The sequence below is a fragment of the Gavialis gangeticus genome, unplaced genomic scaffold (genome assembly GCF_001723915.1).
Source record: "Gavialis gangeticus isolate Ggan-Ray unplaced genomic scaffold, GavGan_comp1, whole genome shotgun sequence".
Taxonomy (NCBI): Eukaryota; Metazoa; Chordata; order Crocodylia; family Gavialidae; genus Gavialis; species Gavialis gangeticus.
The window spans coordinates 199,367,826-199,388,005 of record NW_017729032.1 but is presented as its reverse complement, the minus strand read 5'-3'; the positions used below and the strand labels follow the sequence as shown (position 1 = coordinate 199,388,005).

Genomic DNA, 20,180 nt, shown 5'->3' with positions numbered 1-20,180 from the left:
CAGATCCAAATGCTTCAGATTTTGGGATGTTTTACATTTGCATCTGAAATTTGCAACTTGAGTCCATTTTCCCTGTGTAGGTACTTGTGCCAGATGTCATAAATGAACATACACACACCTTGGAATATTCTAATACATAAAATGTAGGCACTAGTTACATACTCTGTGTCTAGTGCTCATGTTATACCTAGGGATTTTGAGTTGCTGCCTATGCAGGATGAATGGGGCTAATTTATGCCTCTTTACAAACTCTAGACTGAGATGGATGGATTTAGTAAGAATGACGCTATTGCACTAATTCATGTTCAGAAACCTTGCTTTGTAACTGGTTAGAGATAATTAGCAGGGGTGCTTACAAATGTGGAAAAAAAACCCAGCGCTTTACTTTCTGCTCAGCACAACCCCATAGCAATGGCAGTGCACACCCAGAAGAGGAATCATGTCAGTTTGACTTGATTTTCCCAGCATCTGTATAGCTCATGTACTTCAGCGGGGCTTTTTGGTGCTTTTATCTAATCGCTGATTCAATCAACTATTGGATAAAAGCGCCAAAAGGCCCCACTGAAGCACGCAAACTACACAGACACTGGGGAGCTGGGTCAAACAGATGTGCTTCCTCTTTTTAGCTAAAGTGCTGGGGGGGGGGGGTTCTCCTATGTATGTCAGCACCCCATGTTTCTAAGTAATCTTAAATGTATAGAAATGATGGCATGTTACTGAGTTCTGGATTGATCTTAGATGGCACCTGGGAATTAATTTGGCCTAATTAAAACTGAACACACACATGCACATGCCTGGCGTTTGTGTTCTCTCTTTATCAAAGCAGCCAAATGTAATATGTAGGTAAAACCCTTTCATAAAGGTGAGGTGACCTGAACCTTCACTAGTTCACTTAAAACCAGGCCTTTTTCTGTGGTGCCCACTATGCAAGTGCCTGGCTGTTCTGAAGGAGGTTTGAAGAGCAAAAGTACTAAGAGTAGCAGAAGAAAAATAAAATTATGCAGCAGATAGAGAGAACTTCCTCTCGATTTAACATGAATTACTATTATTATTTTCTGTATCCAAAGGCTACGTAAACACTAAGTAGTAAATACTCTGTTGATCATCAACCTGTCCACATGGGGGCATGCTTACTCTACCAGCATGAATCATAGATCCCTAAGGTAATATACCCTTTTAACTTAAAAGTTACGTGTGCTCTCCACCTTTAAAGGCCTGCCATTGTAATGTTCTAACATCATGTTGGGTCTGGGTCATGCCAGAAAGTTATATCTGTGTGTGTGGTTTATTTTGTTTCCTATAAACTGTCTTTCTCTACAACATTGCAGAAACAAAATGGCCTTGTGATTGTGACCTGAGTGCCCCAGTATTTTGTAAAACGTGTCCCCCATGCCTGTCTGTTTTCTGTTTCCTGTGCCAGAAACACCATGGTGCTCTCCCATTAAGGTGAAATATGGGTATGCAAACTGCAGAACACCTCAAGGAGGATATTACAAGAATGTTTTGGGAACAAGATGCGACATTCGTTGTCAGAAAGGCTACGAACTTCATGGTCCTTCACAGCTTATTTGTCAGTCAAATAAACGCTGGTCCGGGAAAGTTTTTTGTAAACGTGAGTAGCTGATTTTGGAGGCAGTTGGGATGCTTTTCAGTTTTACTGGATGATAAACTAATTTTCTCTCTGTGATGTCAATAAATTTGTTTTTATATTTAATATGGAATAAAATGCAGGGACAGAGAGACACATCTTGGATAGGAGCTGCTGTTAGCATGAACTCTGTTCATCATTTGGCTCTTGTCCATATTTTGAATTTAAAAAAATATACGTGCATAGATGAAAGCGCAACTAACTTGGCACCATCTGTTTCACACACAATGTGTATAGCACTTTTATTGTACAGTAGGTGAGCTGTGCCAGAACAAATAGTTGATTTCTGAGAAGTTTACTGTCTACAAGCACAGAAAGCACAATATTGAGAGCAGAGAGTTGATGAAGATAGGAGTACTTCTTGAAATAGGCAGGCTTTTAATTTATTGAAGTTTGAGAGACTGCAAAAACTCACCTTTTAGAAAATCTGATAGTATTGTAGTTAGTTAGTTTTAGTCAAATGGTCATCATCTTGCAAAATTTGAATGTCAGTTATTCAGTGAGCCCTTCTTTAGCTCTTGAGGAAAAAAATATTTGGTCAAAAGCTGGTAATGGGAAACTTTTTTTAAATTGTAACTTAATTTCATTAGGTAAACTCAAATGTAGAATGATAAACTTTGGAGTTTGGTTGGCTAGAGTAGAAATGGAAAAGCATACTTGCACTGAAAAATCCAAATCATATTTTGTTCATCTACAGTACTGTATTTTTTCCTGCCTTCCACACCTCTGAAAATTAATCACAGAAAGATCTGTATACATTTATTTGTTCTTTTCCCCAGAAAAACGATGTCCAACACTGTCTATGCCAGCTAATGGAGGGTTCAAGTGCTTAGATGGGGCATATTTTGGCTCCAGGTGTGAGTATTACTGCTCACCAGGATATCAGTTGAAAGGAGATCGAATAGTGACCTGTATGGACAACAAAGTTTGGAGTGGCAGACCAGCTTCCTGTGTAGGTAAGATGAGATTTTGGTTACTTAGAGCCCAGCTTTTAAAGTTTAATCCCAAAGGATTCTAAATGTTTTGGAAACAGATCCTATACTCACTGAGAAAACAGACACATCTTCTGGAGAAGCACCGAAACAGTTTATCTAGAGATGTGGTAGTTTCTACCTAATATGAAGCTTTAATTCAGGCTGTTATCTTTTTAAAAAACGTGTGCTGTGGCTTAGACATTATACCCAGGGTTAAGATAAGGTCAGTGGATAAAGTTCTCTGGCCTATGTTTTGCCAGAAGTTATTGATGAGTATAATGAATACCTTCCGGCCTCAGAAGATGTGAAGCTGTTCTGTTGCTTATACTTATTTGTGCTTTTTACCAGCATCTTTTGCAGTTATTTCAGGAGACATGAAGGTGAATCTCTCTGGCTGAGAGTTACGTTAAGCAAGAGTGAATTCTCAACCCAGTTCACGCTGACTTAGTTGTATAACTCCTTCATGTTAGTGGGATTTCATCAGGTGGCACGAACATAGTGTTGCAGATACTACCATTGATCTTAGGAAGTCCCTGATAACTTCCATTGACCAGGATGTGCAGTTCTTTAGTCATTTGAATTGGCCACTAACAATTTACTGTATTTATTTGAATCCAAGATGAGTTATTTTCCTCCAATCAGCATGGAGGAAAAAAGCCTTGCTTGGATATAAGTACCAGTCTGGAACTCAGCTCCAGCTTTGTCCCTCACCTCTGCTCCAGCTCCGGTTCCTCCAGACTGACCCAGCTAGGCCAGGAGATGTGGAGGGAAGTAGTCATACGATATTCTGGCTAATAAGATGTTGTCTTTGCTATGGACAAATCATTAAAATCCCAATTTAGGGCTGTTTTTGCAAAATGTCAGGTTTAGCTCCACCTTTGGTTTCTGGAGCTCCACTGTTGTGTGTTGTGTCAGGATTTAAGGTAGTTTTACTAAGAGGTTAGATTATGTATTTGTATAGGATGATTTGGACAGGGATGATCCTGCCTCAGGCTGGGGTTGGTCTACATGACCTCTGGACGTCCCTTCCAGCCCTATTTCTCCATGATTCTATGAAAGCAACCGTCACTGAATATTGGAGACAGTGACGATGCTTTGGAGCTTTTGGCTAGGCATAGACATTCAAAAAGCCTAAGCCTGAATTGATTCATTCTTTGCAAGTTAGTCTAAACTGTGAAGCTTAAACTGATTAATAACTGGACAGGCATTCTCTGTTAAATCAGAAAATGCAGCCACAAGCCTGCAGTGGCTCAAGCCAGAAGCCAGGGGTGCTAGAGCATGGCTGCCGGCAACTGCCAAAGGGGAGGTAAGAGAGATGCCCTCCAAGGCTCTCACGCCTCCCTGCTGAAGTGGAGAGGTTGTGGCCAGGCACCAGCCAGAGCTAGCAGGACACAAAGGATGCCAGCCACCAGCCTGGGGGTAGAGGAGGGGGCAGGGAGCTGCTGCCAGACTGATGAGTGGGGAAGGGGAAAAAAGTCCTTTCTTGGAAGCGAGCATGTATTGAACACAGAAATTTGCAAAGCATACAGTTGGGAACTACCAAAAATCTTCGCCTAAGCTTAGGCACATGTGTGTGATGATTGTCAGGTCTTTGCCAACAATTCCCACTTCTCAGTCTGGTGCTGCAGGTCTTGGATCTGCACACAGGGGACTAGTTTGCCTCTCTCCCCTGCTCCAGGACCGCTGTGGAATTAATGCCCTCCCAGGCTGCAAGCAAGCTGGACAGAGGGAGGAATTAACACCATCTCTGCCTGGCTGCAGGAAAGCCATAAAGGTGTGGCTGGGCCTGCCAAACCTGTGTGGTCCACAGGGTTTGCCAGCAGGGAGGAGACAGAGGGAAGAATTTGCCTGAGGGGCCATGGCAGGCCAGCGTCTGGCCATGCCCCACCCCTGCTCTGGCTAGCGAGCAGAGGGGAGGGGCCAGCTCTGCTGTGGAACAGAGCCCCGTCCAGCCCAGAGAGCTTGTTGGGATGCTGGGGGTGTCTGATTTATCTTAAACCAGCAAGGGGTCTGGGACAGACATTACACAAACTGGTTTGAGTCAAATCAGCTAAGTCTGATACTACATTTAACCAGGTTTATCTCAAACTGGTTTTGGCCATTTTCAAACTGGTGCGCTGAACACCTGTTCTGTTACAGACTTAAACCAGTTTCTGATCACTTAAACTGGTTTATGCGTAATGTCTGTCCCTAGCCTGTGAGTATAATGTTGAAAGTGCAGTACCATGCAGAAGGCACCAGGCTAACCTTAAGAGTGAATTAGCTCAAGCCAAGCTTATTAAATGCTAGCTCTACATCACCCTGCTGCTACTTCGGTTGCTAAACCAAGTTATGACTCCAGATTACCTTGTCTTTGCAGTTATTTTAACTTAATCTAGCTAATTCAGTTTAGCCAAACACACGTTAAGAACCTGTCTTTGGGTGTTTTGGAGTTAGGTTAAGGGTGAGGTGTGAGCCTGGTTATTCTTAGGGCAGGGTGACAATCTTGGACTGGTGGTTGGTCGCTGTAAGTGGTAGTGAAGGTAAGGACTGATAAGGTAAGGCCGGGGTTAGGGCTGGCCCACTCAGTTGCCCTGGTTACAGTAAGTTGAGTTTCTGAAAGAAAGGGGCTTTGCTATTTGAAATATGCATTTTTATTATTTTTCCCCTAATAAATTTAGCTTTGAAACATTTTATTTAAACAAAAAATAGATTTTTCAATAAACACTTAATACTATTTTTAATAAATGTTTTCCTTTTAAAAATTGTAGACAAATTAATCCCTTTCAAACCATGAGAAATTCAAACACTTTAAAAGTCTGAACTTTATCCTGAAAATTATGTATTCATTTGTCAACCAGCTGCATTGCAGATATTGTGGTAAATAGTATTTGTCATTCTGCTACATCCTTTGTTGCATTTTAGGGAATATTTCAAAAAGTAATTAACTAACAGCTTCCAGTTGAGCAAGACTGAAATTGGCCTTGGATCTGAATCAGTATTTGTACTGGCATTTAATAATGGATTATAAAACAGATGTTTCAAAGTTTGGTACAATTAATTATTTTTGTCTAAATTTGCTTTCTCTGTCGGATGGTTAGTTTGAATTAACTACCAGCAGTTATCTAGAATTGCATCGCCTATCGGTAGTAACAAGTGCTGTTTGGCACCAAACCTTTCTCTGCTACATTCAGATACCCACATCACCTTCAAATTTCTGTATTCAATACCATTTCTCACTCCCCTGTCTCAAAAAATTTGCTGGAGTTTGAGAAACCCACAGGCTATTGGAAAGCTTGTTCTTCATTTTTTCCAGAAAGATCAAAAGGCCCCATTCATTCTGTGGATTGCCACTGACTTTTTGATGTGGGCTAGGCAACCAACAGGGTCATTTCTACATATGGAATGAAGTACCATAGTTCATATGACAAGCTTCAGGAAAGTATGAAAGGAAAATCATAGGTGAGCAGCTTCAAATTTTTCATTGTAACTCAAACCCCCCTGCCTAATATGATAGAACATCCAATCAAAGTGCATCCATTAATAGATTACCTTACTCTCAAAATGCCCTATTAATTGCTTAAATGAACTAGTTCATAATCCACTTATAAACAGAGATATAGATAATGACTGAAAAGAGATGCAGATGATGAAGACTGTGCCTTGGTAATGATGCAAATGATATGCTTAGGATATGAGGAGATCTGGAGCTGCTTGATTCAACATAGCATTGCATACTTTTCTTTGAGTATCCTTGCTTTAGTAGGTGACTGTATTCTTTCACTCAGTTTAAATTCTGAGTGTTTTGGTATGGTTATCCAGAGACATGTAAATATTAAATAGCACCTGTCCACCTGAATTATGCACAGAAAATATGTTTTTAGAGTGTTTTCAGGTTCAACAAGAAGGACTTCCTGAAGGGTACTTGGTGATTCAGTTCCCATAGTAACCTGCTTTTGTTGCTTAATGAAATGAATTGCTAATTAATGCTAGTTCATGCAAATCTTGTTCTGTATACTTACTGATGGAATCTACTTTCTGATCATAGGCAAGCAGGGCTGGAAGAAACTTCATGAGATCATTTAGTTCAGCCTCCTGCTCAGAGCAGGATCATCCCTGACTAAAACATCCCAGCCAAGTGTCTGTCTGACTAACAACTTTGCTAGATATCCTGTTCCAATATTTAATCACTCTAATAAATCAATTAAATGCTTAAAACATTGGGTGCACTAAACACCCTCCTCTCCCATCTCCCATCCTTACGTTAAATTTTAGTCATTTATATAGTGCCTTTAATACCAGAGTGTTAGTTCACAGCTACAAAGGAAACTCTTTAACAAGCCGTAGAAATGAGCGGAAAGAGTTTTAACTGTTAGTTCCCCCAAAAGAAATTCAATACAGGTTGCTTTTAAGGAGAAAAAGTGGGGATTGTCATTGTTCGAAGAATGAATTCAGTGTGGCTTCTACTTCATCAGTGGTGTCAGGATAGAGTTAAAATAGTGGAGTGAGGAGGAAATGTGAAGGGGAAGGGGAAGGAAAACATTTCCTTAGAGCAGAAGTACAAAACTGCAAAAGGGCCTGGTTAGAGACTACAGCAGAAGAACGAACTGTGAAAAGATTTTGAAAAAGGAAATGGAAAAGATTTCCTTTATAAAGGAAATGATGAGGTGATGAAGAAGGAGCAGCTTTCAGGCAATAGTATGGGAGAGAAGGTTAAGACTTTTAAAGAATCAAGGAAGAGAACTGAAGAAAAGAAAGAATAGCACTAGGGCAAAGCCAGAGTCCAGTGTGGATTCTGAGGAGTGACTGAAAGTTAGATAGATCTGTAATTAGCTTATAAAGCTGCGGTAAAGAAAAAATATTATTACTGCGTATCTTAAGTAAAAGTCTTTCTCACAGGAGATATGAAACACTACAAGCAATATGTATGCTGAAGTTGGTTCACAGAAAACCTTTGTCAGACACTTTAGCACAGCAAAGAGTTCTCTTTTAAAAATTGATAGATAATAGGCAAATGCCAGCAAAGTTAAATTTTCTAAATAAATGATTCACCGTTAATTGTTCTCCCTACTGGGCTGTAACATAAGCCCATTATTCTTGTTGGCTGTTGTTCTACTGACTATTTTATACATCCTGCTGGAGGATAACTATCTTGTTACTGAGTACTGTGGTTTTGAGGAGTCCTTTGCTGGGAAGGAAAGGCTAAACCCATACCCTAGTACTTCCCAAAATAGAGAAGTACAGTAAAAGCTGTGTTAACTGGCATTTTACTAACTGGAATACTCTATTAACTGGAATTTCCCATATCCCCCAACACAAATCCTCACTTTAGCAGCCGGAAACTTTGCTGGGTCTATCTGTCATGTACATCAGGTATTTTTATTGTTTACATTAGTTAGTGACACTGCCGATATAGGAGCTGCCAGGAGCCCTTATGGTTGATACCCACATAGGCAGAGGGAAAAAAATTTTTTTGGGAGGGAGGCGCTGGGCATGCACGCATGCCCACCCCCCAGGCAGGAAAGTCTGCAGGGGAAGGGGTTGGGGGAGGGGAAAGGGATCTGTGCGGGGCAGGGTGGGCTGCCACTGTGGGCTGGAGCTGGTATAACTCTCAGATAACCATAATTTTTAGATAACCGGCACCTCCCCTCACCCCACTCAAGCCAAATAACAAAGCTTTTACTGTAATACACAGAAAGAAAGTGTATTGAGGACCAAGGCTCCGAAACCACCATGGTACATTTGAAGTAACTACAGTGATTCAGCAAAACACAACACCAACTAGATAAAAAATAGCTCTTCTAGAAAATATTCTGTCATTTTATAGAATAACTATCTTATTTTTGATTATCTGTTACAAATACAGGCCCTTCCCTGTTATCATTGAAATCAATGCCAGTTTTTCCAATGGCATGTAAATGGAGGCAGACCATGCACTGTGTCTGAAATATGACAAACAAAAGGCTCTTTGAACTTATAAAATGCTTTTAAAGATGACTCTTATCTGCAGGCCAAGACCAGATACATGTCTCCAGAAATCATATTTATGGTCTGTGCTTCAGCTTCACTTTGGCTAAAAATGTCTAAGCTGAGTCTTAATGGATCTTGTAGCCAACATCAGTGTGTTGACCAGCTTAATTCACTTACAATTTTACTTGAATGATGCATTACACTGACTGGGTTGGATAACCATAGCTAATGGAAGTGGATGAATCAGTGCAGTTATATGTCAGCTTTAAACTTAATCACTGTTTATGTCCCATCAGTATTCTTCTAGTGCTGAGTAATAGTCATAATGCCCTTTCAAAAACATTCAATTCTTTTATATTTCTGCTTTTAAATTATTCTTCTAGTGCATGTCTACATGTCGCCCTATGGCGACTTAGCCATGCGCTCTGTTGCCTTATGATGTGCTAGGATGACATAGCGATCACACGTGTTGCCATAGCAGCGTGCTCCCTGGTTATAACACTCCGCTATGAGGATGTAGCGGCGAAATCTAACCATGTGCCGTGCACGTGGAGCAGTAACCACCTATACTGTGCCATGCTTTCGTACTTCCAAAACGAAGTGATAAAGCACAGCGACTTGTAGACATGCCCATAGAGTATCAAGATAAACCTCACAAATAATATTCCTGAGCAAAACATTAATATTAACAAATATAACTAGGGCTAGTAGGGCAGTAGTGATTAATTGTAAGATAAAAATGTGTTCGTTCCTTAACAGTTTATTGCCTGTCACCACTGCAAGATAAAAATCAAAATGGGTTAATACATTATTGTTAATAATAATGCTTAGCAGTCAGAGAGCTTTATGCTTCAAATTACTTCCATCATTAGTTATAATCAGTTATAACTAATCAGTCAACAACCTGCCAGGAAGTAGGTAAGTACAACTTCAGTTTTACAGAGGACTGAACAGACATAGCAGATCAGTAACTTCCCTGAAGTCATGTAGTGAGTGTCAGAGCTTTGATGGTATCTCAAGTGTTCCTGATCCCCATTTCCAAGCTTAGTCTACTATGTGTTTTCTGAATGTTGCAGGTGATTTTATACAAAAGTCCACTACCATACTAACTCTGTGTGCTTCATTTCTATTTACTCAATCTAGGAGGTGACCATAGGATTAACTGGATAGATCTTGCACTTTTCCTTCTACTCCTTCCTACATTCAAGATGTAAGACATTAAGTGTATCTTCTATGACCTCAGCTCAGACATTAGGAGGACTGCAGGCATGACGGTCTGAAGTTATATCACAGCTTTATGGAGAATAGACTAAGGGCTTAATTAAACTGTGTGTGTGTTAACAGATACAGAACCTCCTAGAATCCAGTGTCCGAGTGTGAAAGAGAAAATAGCAGAGCCCAATAAGCTGACAGCCCGAGTGTTCTGGGACACGCCAGAGGGAAGGGACACAGCTGATGGTATTTTAACAGAGTAAGTGAAACTCTAAGGATACTTGTTTAGTCTTTTCCTAGACCCCCTTCAGTGTCCCAAGGGTGACATTCTGTTACCGTTTGGTAGCCTTGAATCTGTTTCCATTTGGTCGTCTATATGGCCATTAGGTCTAATGGTCTAGACATAGAATATCACTCTAAGTGACCAGTTTGGCTGGTATCCTTTTCCTTGTGACAATCTGCAGGAATGTTCACTTGCTGTTGAATCTTATGTGGCCCTTCAATTTATATAAAATTCAGGTTTACCCTCCGCTTTAGAGGGAGGTAAATTGTCCAGGAGTTGGCATACAAAAAGCTAGCAGACTGCTGCATCAGTTTTAAAGCTGATGGGATAGATATATATCAGCTTTTCAGTCAGCAACTTTTCTGTGACACCTTGTGGGATTTCCGAAAGAGCTTTTGGGAGGCTTTCTTTTTTCCTGTAAGCAAGAGTTTCATGTGGTGCAGTACCTCTGAGACATACTAAAAGCAAAGAGAGCGTGTTATCTGAGGAAATTAACAGAGAATAACTGTGTGGCTGTGTTAAAATACAAGACAAATAGTGTGCCAGTGAGAATTTAACATACATCTTCAAACTTTCACATAATCTGATGTAGAAACCTGGGACCTGGAGTTCTTTAGCACGCCACTTCTAAAATGATGTGGTTTTAAAAAAGGACTGGGTACTACAGTTGCCCTAAAGCTCACTCCCCATTTTTGTGGTTTTACAGTTATATTTTTCATATTTCTCCCAGTGCTATTCTCTTGTCTATTACAACACGAAAACCCATAAAACCAATAGGGGAGATAAACTACTACTTGTATTAGTACTAGCTGCCTCTAATTTGCATGATACAAGATTGGCAAAATGAAGATGGCTACCCAAAATTCTTTGATGAGAACGAGAGCCAGTTAACTGTCCTCTTACCAAAAAAAAGCTGCTACAGGAATTGAATAGTTAAAAAAAAAAGAAAAAAAAAAAGAATCAACTTTCTATTCACTGAAACATGAAGGAAGTTCCCAACTTAAACTATTTGATGAAGATGTTTGAAAGTGCTAAAGAGAGACTGTGGAAAGAAACACACGCAAGATGGAAGAATTCATTATATAAATAAAACACTTAGTGTTTGTGTTGACAAAAACCCCATAATGTTTGCTTTAAAGCAGGGTTGGGCAAAATGTGGCCCCTAAAAATTTAGAAAATTAATATTTATCTGCCCTGGGCTGCCTGTCATGCGGCCTTCAATGGCTTGCCAAAACTCAGTAAGCGGCCCTCTGCCCAAAATAATTGCCTGCCCCTGCTTTAAAAGCTACTGAAGCAGCTCTTTTGATTTTAAAATAAGAACTTTTGACCTAATATCTGAATATAGTGGCAATAATTGAATATGGTGAAGATTATAAAGCACCAATAGCTGTTCCCAATCCAGTCAGGTGGCAGTGAAACTATGGAGACATTCTGTAAAGAACATGCAGGTTTCCAGAATTTCAGTTTCTAACTCCTATCATTTTACTATCAGTTCCATGATACTGATGTTTTTTTCTTAAATCCCCCGATCCTAGAGTCTAGTAAACGTGTGAAAATCTTGGGTTTCTTTATTTTTAAAAGAATGTTTCTAATTCTCATTGCTGTAGAAAAAGTTTGAAATTGTGAGGGTGTTTTTAGCACTTTGGATATTGTTCCTGGTAGTTGCTTGTGAGGGTTCAAAGTGGCAATTTGGAGGATTCCTTCAGCTAAAACTGACTGCAAATACAGGGAACTGGACTTAATGATTCAGGAGATCTCTTCCAGTTCTGTGGTCCTATGTATGATTCTTATAGGCTCATTGTTGGGAGTCCCTCAATACAAGGATGATAGTCTTCTAGTAAATAGGAAAGTCGTTGGTGAGTCTGGAGATAACTGAGGCAGATCTGAGATGCACATATTCAGTTGCCGACATGGCAAATCATTTTGGAAGGAAGGAATGGATTCTGATGATGTTGGTCACTGATTTCTCATTTCGTCTTTCATCTATCTGCTTCCATAGTGAGGCAAGTTTATGAAGGAAGACACCTATATGTCTTCTTTTAATGTGGGGACACAACTGAGCATCAGCAAGCATGAGGTACTTCATGAGAAAGAAACCTTAATCCAATAGGAAGGAAAACCTAAACAAACACAGGTTTCTATTCCACTGTAGCCTTCATCTGCCTTTGCAGCCATGTGAAGTAGTGTTTCTTTATCTGCAGGCTCCACTGTTGAGGATTTTATTTTTATTTTTGGATCATTGTTAGTGATCCAAAAATAAACTTGGATCACTAACAATGATCCAAACTTGCCACCACTGGTGGCCCTACCAAGAGTACAAAACCCCAGAGGGCATCACTTTTGAGGTCATGGATAGCTTACAAGGCTCTCCACCATGTCAAGGTCACGAACTTGGGGAGGTATAGGCTCCTGAACCATAGGATAAATAATACTGCTCAGACTTATCAAATCTAAGGAAATCATGATACATTATTTAAGCCAGTCTTATGACTTCTTGCTTGGTAGCCTGTCTCATGGTTTTTGAATAGTTAGGGTTAGCCATACTATTCTCTGCTGGTATGTTAAAACTAGAGTGCCATGCAAGACCCTGGAGCCGTTTGGTTTAGCTAGAGTCATAGCATTAAAAAAAGCTCATTACCAAAACACACTCTACCTATAGCAAGCTGGGACAGTTCCCTAGCAAACAATTAAACGGTATTTGTACACTCTCAAGGCTTCCAGTCCTCCAAGCCTCAGATAGTATCTTCTGTTGCTGTCCAAGAGGAGATGGGAGGAAATGTCTTAAAACAAAATAGTGCCACAAATTAGATTGAAACATGACCTGTGTTTAGACTGAGCCTGACTTCTGCATTTCTACCTTGTGAGTTCAGTATTCTCTTGACATATGCTGTTGTCAGGAATGAGCAACTGAGCTAAAGCCTGAAACTGGATGCCCAACCCTCCTACCTTAAAATAATCTTGATTCCTCATTACCTTTTCATCCATACAGAGAATGCCAGACAATACAGCTCTACCTAGTCCTGGCTTATGCCCAAGTCCTACATTGTAGACTATCCTGTATGCAGAGTTGGTCTGGAGTTCCCCATATATAAATATAATGGGCGTGAGCTTCTTTTAATTGTTACATGAAATGTAAGTAAGTACAATGATGCTGATAGGTAACTTGTAGTGATGGGAATCAAAGAGACCATGTCAACACCTCATTTATCTGCTGTTAATAGTGGGTAATTTTGCTAAGACAAAACTAGGCTTCTGTGATTTTAACTCTTACATGCATTGGGCTCCACTGTCTATCTTCCTCCTAGCTATTTTTTCTGGCTCTGTGATTCTCAGCATAGCTAGCATTCTGGACATTGCCCAGTCACAGAAAAGCCTTTCATCTGAAGATTGCTGGGATTTTTCCAGTAGGCAGATAACTCACTTGTTGCATGGGACACTTAGTGCATGCTGTCAGCATTACCATGCCCTGCTGAAAGTGAGAATATATTCTGAGCAGCACATGACAATGGTTACTAACATCTCAGTCCACTCTGAACAAGGCTGGAGCCAGCAGAGAACCCCCTGTTGCAAACTCTGGTGCCAGGTGCTATAACACATGTCTGGGTGCACAATTCACACGTCCACCCATGAGGATGCCTGGAGCCTGTGCCTTCCTCACCTTGTCCCCAGCACTGTTCAGCCTGGGAGCACCTGTCCCTGGCAAGCCAGGGTGAGCTGGATCTCTGGTGGCTAGTGAAAGGAGGTATAGGGAACCACGCCCAGGAGAGGGTGCCACTCCTACTGCTGGATCTGTGGGACAAGCTGGGTCTCTGTTGCTGGCAGTCTTGAACCAGCCCTGGCACCACAACAGTATCTTGAACTCATGTTATCTCCATGGAGCAGTCTGACAACAGCTGAGCACATGCTACTTAAATGTGATCTGGAGATGCTCGGCTGGAGGAAAGTTGTAATTGCTACAATACAATCACACTTAGCACTTGCTTTACTGCTTGAACATGTGACTGTGCGACTTGTAAGTGCAGTTAACACGTCTTAAGTGCAATGTGTGACATGACCCTTACTTTCTAAACATCTGTACTATTCTGTTTCTCATTTTAGTGTTATTCTGAAAGGCTTCTCATCAGGGTCACATTTTCCAGAAGGTGACCACAAAATCCATTACACTGTGTATGACAGAGCTGAGAATAAAGGCACTTGCAAATTTCTGGTTAAAGTCAGAGGTAAGAGAAATGTCTAATTATGTAAACAAAGCCAATACATCTGTATTTTTAATCAGCCAGGTGCAAATAAGTCTTGTTATATACCTTGCGTATGCATCTGTGAACTTTTCCCTGAGTCTTTCATGTAGATTGAAAATGCTCAAATCAGTTTGGATTAGGGACCCAGGGAACTGAGCTGTAGCTATCTGAGGAAGCAGCACTGGTTCAAGTTAAGAGTCACTGTGTTGATCAGCCCTGCTCCCCTATGCTGTTCCTCCTCCCTGTTCATGCTCTCCTTGTTCATTTCCTCCCTAGTCCTGAGCTCCCCTATCCTCCAAACTCTGTAGTCCTCTCAAATCAGCTACTGAGTCACAGATGATAAGACTTCCTCAGATCTGTTGGGTAGGCTACCCTCTGACAGAGTAGCAGTTGAAAGCTGTGAGTCTCTGACATACTGGGCTTCAAATCTTCATTTCCTTAATGCCTTGGTTTTTATTGCTTGTGTGTATGTGTATGAATATGATGAATTAATTAGTAGGCAAACATAATAGCTGCATTCATACTGGAAAGGAAGTGCTTGATTGTCTGAAAGCTAGGAATAAAGAACAAGCCACAATACCACTTTTATATTCTTGCAGTATAATTTTATGAGTAAGGCTGCACTGGAGAAACAATTATTGTTGTTCTTTTTCCTATTCAAAGTCAGGCGCTGTGTTAAACTGAACGCCCCAGAAAATGGCTACTTAAAATGTTCAGGTGATGGAAATAACTATGGTGCTACCTGTGAGTTTTTCTGCGTTGGTGGCTATGACTTGCAAGGAAGCCCTGCTAGAGTATGCCAGTACAACTTAGGCTGGTCAGGAGTGGAGCCAACCTGTACACGTACGTGAGTACTTTATTACTGTACTGAACAGAAAGTGAATGGCATAAAAGATTTGCTTATAGCTCTGCATGCCACTTCCTCGTAGTTGCATTGCACAGTTACTGTCACTTGTTCAAAAGCTAGCATTCGATATGTGGCAAACTAGGAAATTTTTGCTAGAGGATAACTAACTGTAACATGTCTTATAAATCTCTTGGTAAAACTTCAGAGCACACTGCATCAGAGGTGACAGAGAGACAAGCCGATACATTCTGCTTTTAATAAGCAAAAAGCTCCTTAGCTTTTCCTACCAATGGTTATCAGCCTTCGTACACCTCTTTGTAAACTAAATTCTCTCCTTTTCTCCATCAGTGTTCAATATACAATTGGACTTCTGGCTTTTCTTGGTATTCTTCCCTACTCCTCATCCTCATCCACCGGCTCTCTTTACATACTAGTTTTTCTGTATAAAATCATTGCAGATAATACATTTCTGTTACTGAACAACCTACAATCTACTATTGTATGCTGGCTCCATTGTGTGGGGCTTGCTTTGGTGGCGTGCGAGTGCCCTGAGCTGCATATGTGCCGCAGGGAGCCCCATAGAATAGAGGTGAGCCAGCCTGGTTGCACTCCTTGCTGCCACATGCAGCTCTGGCTGGAACCGCCTGCTGATGGGCAGCAGCACCTGCACAGCTTAGGGGTGGGACTTCCAGTTCCAAGATTGCGACCCAGGGGTGGAGGTACAGGTCACCAAAACTCATTAAGCAGCCCTCCAGCCAAAATAATTGCCCACCCCTGGTCTAGATCAGTGGTTTTCAACCTGTGGTCTGCTGACCCCTGTGGGTCCACAGACTGTTTAAGGGGTTAATGAAAGATGATTATGGTCAATCAAAAGCATGTGAATACCCACACTTACGATTCAAAGGGGTCCACGCCTCCATTCAAAAATTTTGGGGTGTCCACAAAATGAAAAAAAGTTGAAAACCATTGGTTTAGATCCTTCAGTTTTCATTCATGTGAGTAAAAGTTGCAGTTGCAGAGTTTATTCACCTGCACTTGCTTCCACCCCATCTTTCTTTATTGATGTAGCTTTTAACTACAGTGGTACCTTGGAACAAACTCTGCAGCTGTCCCTGGCTGAAGGTCACTAAAGATCTTTGCCCAACCAATTGGACACATCAGAGATGTGTATAGGATGGGTTTAGATAGGGAAGATCCTGCTTAGAGCAGGAGTTGGGGTAGATGACCTCCTGAGGTCCTTTCCAGCCCTGCTTTTCTTTGATTCAATCACCATTCATCAATGCATGTGCTTGCAGGCATTCAGAAAATTGTCAGTCAACCCAACAGTGCTCATAATTTTAGTGAATGTGGTGAGTTGTTTTGTTTTGTTTTAAATAAAGTCATGCAGCTTATTTTTGACAGTCCAGAGTTTTTGCTCCTCTTTATTAATCCCAAAGCAAGATTGGAATTGATAAGTTAGACCCAAGGTACTGTGACTCCAAGGCTTATTCTTCCTTATTTTCAGCTGTGCAAAAAGAAGAAATATATGTTCATTGCATTCCTCCAAGCAACTTGCAGAAGCAGCTGCTGTTCTTCATTGCTGGTTTGGGTGATGTGGAGAGAGACTTCAAAGATATGCCTTCATTACAACTTGTGATAGATTCTTATTGACTTCAGCAGAGCCAGAATTTTGCGCATTAACATTTAGCCCCAGCTCCTGCATTATTCTCTTTTTCTTTCCTTGGATTTAATAGTTGTTTTTGCTAATTGCTGCAGTTTGAAAGCAGGTCTGTTTGTGCAATCTCTGTGATTTTTGTTCTTAATTTTTAATTCCAGCTATGAATATTAATGTTGCGGTGAGAAGTGCAGCTGCCCTCCTGGATCAGTTTTATGAGAAACGGAGACTGCTAATTATATCAACTCCTACTGCAGCCAACTACTTCTACAGGATACAACTAGGAATGCTGCAGGTAAGCAGGGTGCCTTATTTCACAGCATTTTTTTAAATACACAAGAAGGTCAGATTCTCAGTCAGTGAAATTTCTCCATGGACTGCAGTGGAACAGCTGAGACTCTAGCCATGAGCTGGCAGCTCTGAAGTAGCATTACCATCCAATTTTTAGCTGCTAAGGGGCTAATCCACTTTTGTTAGTATATCGATTACTTTTGTGATTGTAGTGCAAAAAATGTGGATGTGTGCAAAAACAACACACCAGAATCCAAATCAGTTACCAGCTCAGGGACTCTTTTTGACCTTCCTGAATGTAGACATTTGGGAGGAAGTTGTATCATGATTCAGAACTTGTATAAATATCCCCCAATTATTACTACAAACTATGTAACAATTTTTCTTGAGAAAAAAAATGTTAAGATATGTCTTTGTAGAAGGCCTATCTCCTTATGGTGTTTGTTTCAAAATATGCAACAATGGTGTGACCATTTTAATTATGCAGTACCTGTGTTCATCTAGCTGTACACTTTAACCCTGGCAAGAACCTGACCATCGACATGCAGTAGAGAGGTAGAGGTCTCCAAAAGAGAATGAAACCGTTAGTTAGACCAGCAGGAGCAAACATTTGTTTTCTGCTACTGTTTATAACAAAATCCAGCAATAATAAATACAATGATATCACTTGTAAATCCTCATTATTTTGTTTCTATTTCCAGTTTGTGAATTAATAGAAGTAGTATTTTTGATATTTTATTTGGCTTGACCATTAAATTTATTTTCACTGCAGTTTTTACCAGGTTAAATTTAATAGGTACAGTGCTTCCCACTTCCTCCCACCAAGGTGATCAAATGGTCAGGCCTTAGAGAAAAATCCAGATTACAGTACTGGCATAATTTTTAATCTAACAGCCTCTTTCTTTTTTATTAGGGGCAATGTGTTTTTTTTAAAATGTGCTAAAAATCCATTCATGCAATATTTTCAGTCATCATGAAGACTGAAGTGCATTCATAAAGTGCTACTAAAATGGTTGCTATAAAAAGAAGCAAGGCCAAGTGTAGAGATTACAACATTAATGTAACGATGTTCAGAGCTCTTTGTAGACGTCACCTATTGAGCCTTTAAAGTAGATCTCCCATTATAATCATGTTCACTTATGGGTATTCCCGTCTTTTTCTGGGCCCTTCTAGCCAGCACAGTGTGGGTTAGACCTTCGACATGTTACAGTGATTGAACTAGTTGGTGTCGTTCCAGCACTTATAGGAAGAATAGGAGTAAAGATACTGCCTCCACCACTTGCTTTGCAACTCAGGTAAAGTGAAAACTTCACCATTATTATGTTATATCTCAGCATGTGGATTTGCTGTATTCCCTTTTGATTTCTTGGATCCTTCTGTGGTAGCACTTGTTTATTTAAATAATCAGTCACTGTAATTTTTCTGATGAAGATTTTTTAAAATATATAAGTGAGAGAGACATCCTCCAAATGATGAGTTCATGATGGAAAAGGGTGTCCTGAATCACCTAGCACTAGTTTGAAAGGTGGGAGAAGGGGGTTTGCATGGTTCACCCAAGGGCTGGGTCTCAGTTACAACTTAACTTTAAATGTTACCAAGAAGTTTCTGCAAAACCACAGAGAAACGACATTCAGAACCTTTCCCAGGCACTCTCCCTTTACCTTTTTCCTCCCAGCTACATTTCACTAATAGAGGATGTTGCATTAAACCCCGGAGAAATACTGAGCCTGCACCCCGCCTTTTCAAACTTCTTGATTGGCTCCTGGCTGCTAATAAGCCACTTTGGGGAGGGTGCCAAGGCTGATAAAAACAAAAGCACACCTTTAAGTCCTCTTGACTTCACTAAATCAATCGTGTTAAGTCCCAGTGACGTTTTAGCACTATAGCATACCCCAACTGTGTACCAGTAGCCAATTACATGTTCTATTGTGGTGGATTATTGACAAATGAAAGACTGGGAACATTTAAAATATTAGCTATAAATGCATCCTGTTTTGATTTGGAAAATTAAGCATATTTTCCTGCGGAAACTCATTTCTCTTGCCTTGTGTAGTACTTGACTGTCAGTGTGATTTAAGCAGATTTCAAACACTAAGTTTGAAATGAATAAAGAGACACTTCCCACAAAGCTGTTAGCTGGTAAGTGGCAAAAGCAAGGTCTGCTTAACCCACTTAAAAACGCAGGTGGTTTTCTCCTATTCTTCTGCTAAGTTTATTATACTTGCAGGAACAAGGAGCAAGCTGTGCCATGCAGTCTCACAGCTCCTTCAGAGGCTCAGTGCAGAGGAACAGTGAATCTAATAATGCTTCAGTGGCTGGGACAGCCAGTTTGATCTGTGCTCGCTTCCAGCTTCATTATTCCTCCAAATCCCTTCTCCCAGGAGCAGGCTTCCTTGCCATTGCTTCTGCCTCTTCCATTTACATTTCTGTAGGAATAACAAAAGCCACTCAAAAAGTCATCTCCATGCTGAGATACAGGGGATACTGACTTAGGAATGAGGAAGGACCAAATAGTGTTTAAATATTATCTTTGCTCTTCAACTCACCACTGCTTGGGCATAGCCCAAGAACAGAGTCTCAGTTACCATGAAAAATGGACCCTTCTTCCCTGTGGCACCTAGGCAACTTCCACTTGAGGCCTATTGACATGGCCACCAGTGTGGGAATTAATTCTTAAAAGCTCACTATTCTCCCTTCTTTACAGTGTGGGCTGTTAGCACTGTGGCAGAATGCCACCTTGGTTTCTCCCCAAAAATCTCTGCCCTGTGACACTGTGATTTAAATCTCTGTGCTGTGACCATTCAATTAGGATGGGCCCAGCACACAGGGGACCACACCCTCAGCCTGTCTCTTTAGGGAACTTGAGCTGGCTGCATTCCTGAGGGAGGGGGGAAACCTGCTCCCTCTGCCTACGTGACTTGCATCACTTACCTGGGTAAGGGGTTTCTACCTGGGGAGCTGGAATCTGCCCGGTAACAGGTGATGCATTTCAGATTGGTTGGCTGACAGCCAACTGGGGCTGACCTCCGCTGGCCCAGGTGAATGAGGTCACAGGGGCTATATAAGTTAGGACGGGGAAGGAGG

The 20,180-nt window shown here is 40.9% G+C and overlaps 1 protein-coding gene across 2 annotated transcripts in view; it reads left to right on the top strand.

Annotated features, from left to right (window-relative positions):
* SRPX (sushi repeat containing protein, X-linked) overlaps positions 1-20,180 on the top strand; it is a 75,646-nt gene that overhangs the window by 53,323 nt on the left and 2,143 nt on the right. For both annotated transcript variants that reach the window (XM_019524824.1, XM_019524825.1), the window contains 7 exons: positions 1,421-1,612; positions 2,428-2,604; positions 9,916-10,042; positions 14,165-14,286; positions 14,968-15,147; positions 16,967-17,100; positions 18,270-18,391. In XM_019524824.1, coding sequence (XP_019380369.1) covers positions 1,421-1,612; positions 2,428-2,604; positions 9,916-10,042; positions 14,165-14,286; positions 14,968-15,147; positions 16,967-17,100; positions 18,270-18,391 — 1,054 coding nt within the window. The remainder of the gene's footprint in view (positions 1-1,420; positions 1,613-2,427; positions 2,605-9,915; positions 10,043-14,164; positions 14,287-14,967; positions 15,148-16,966; positions 17,101-18,269; positions 18,392-20,180) is intronic.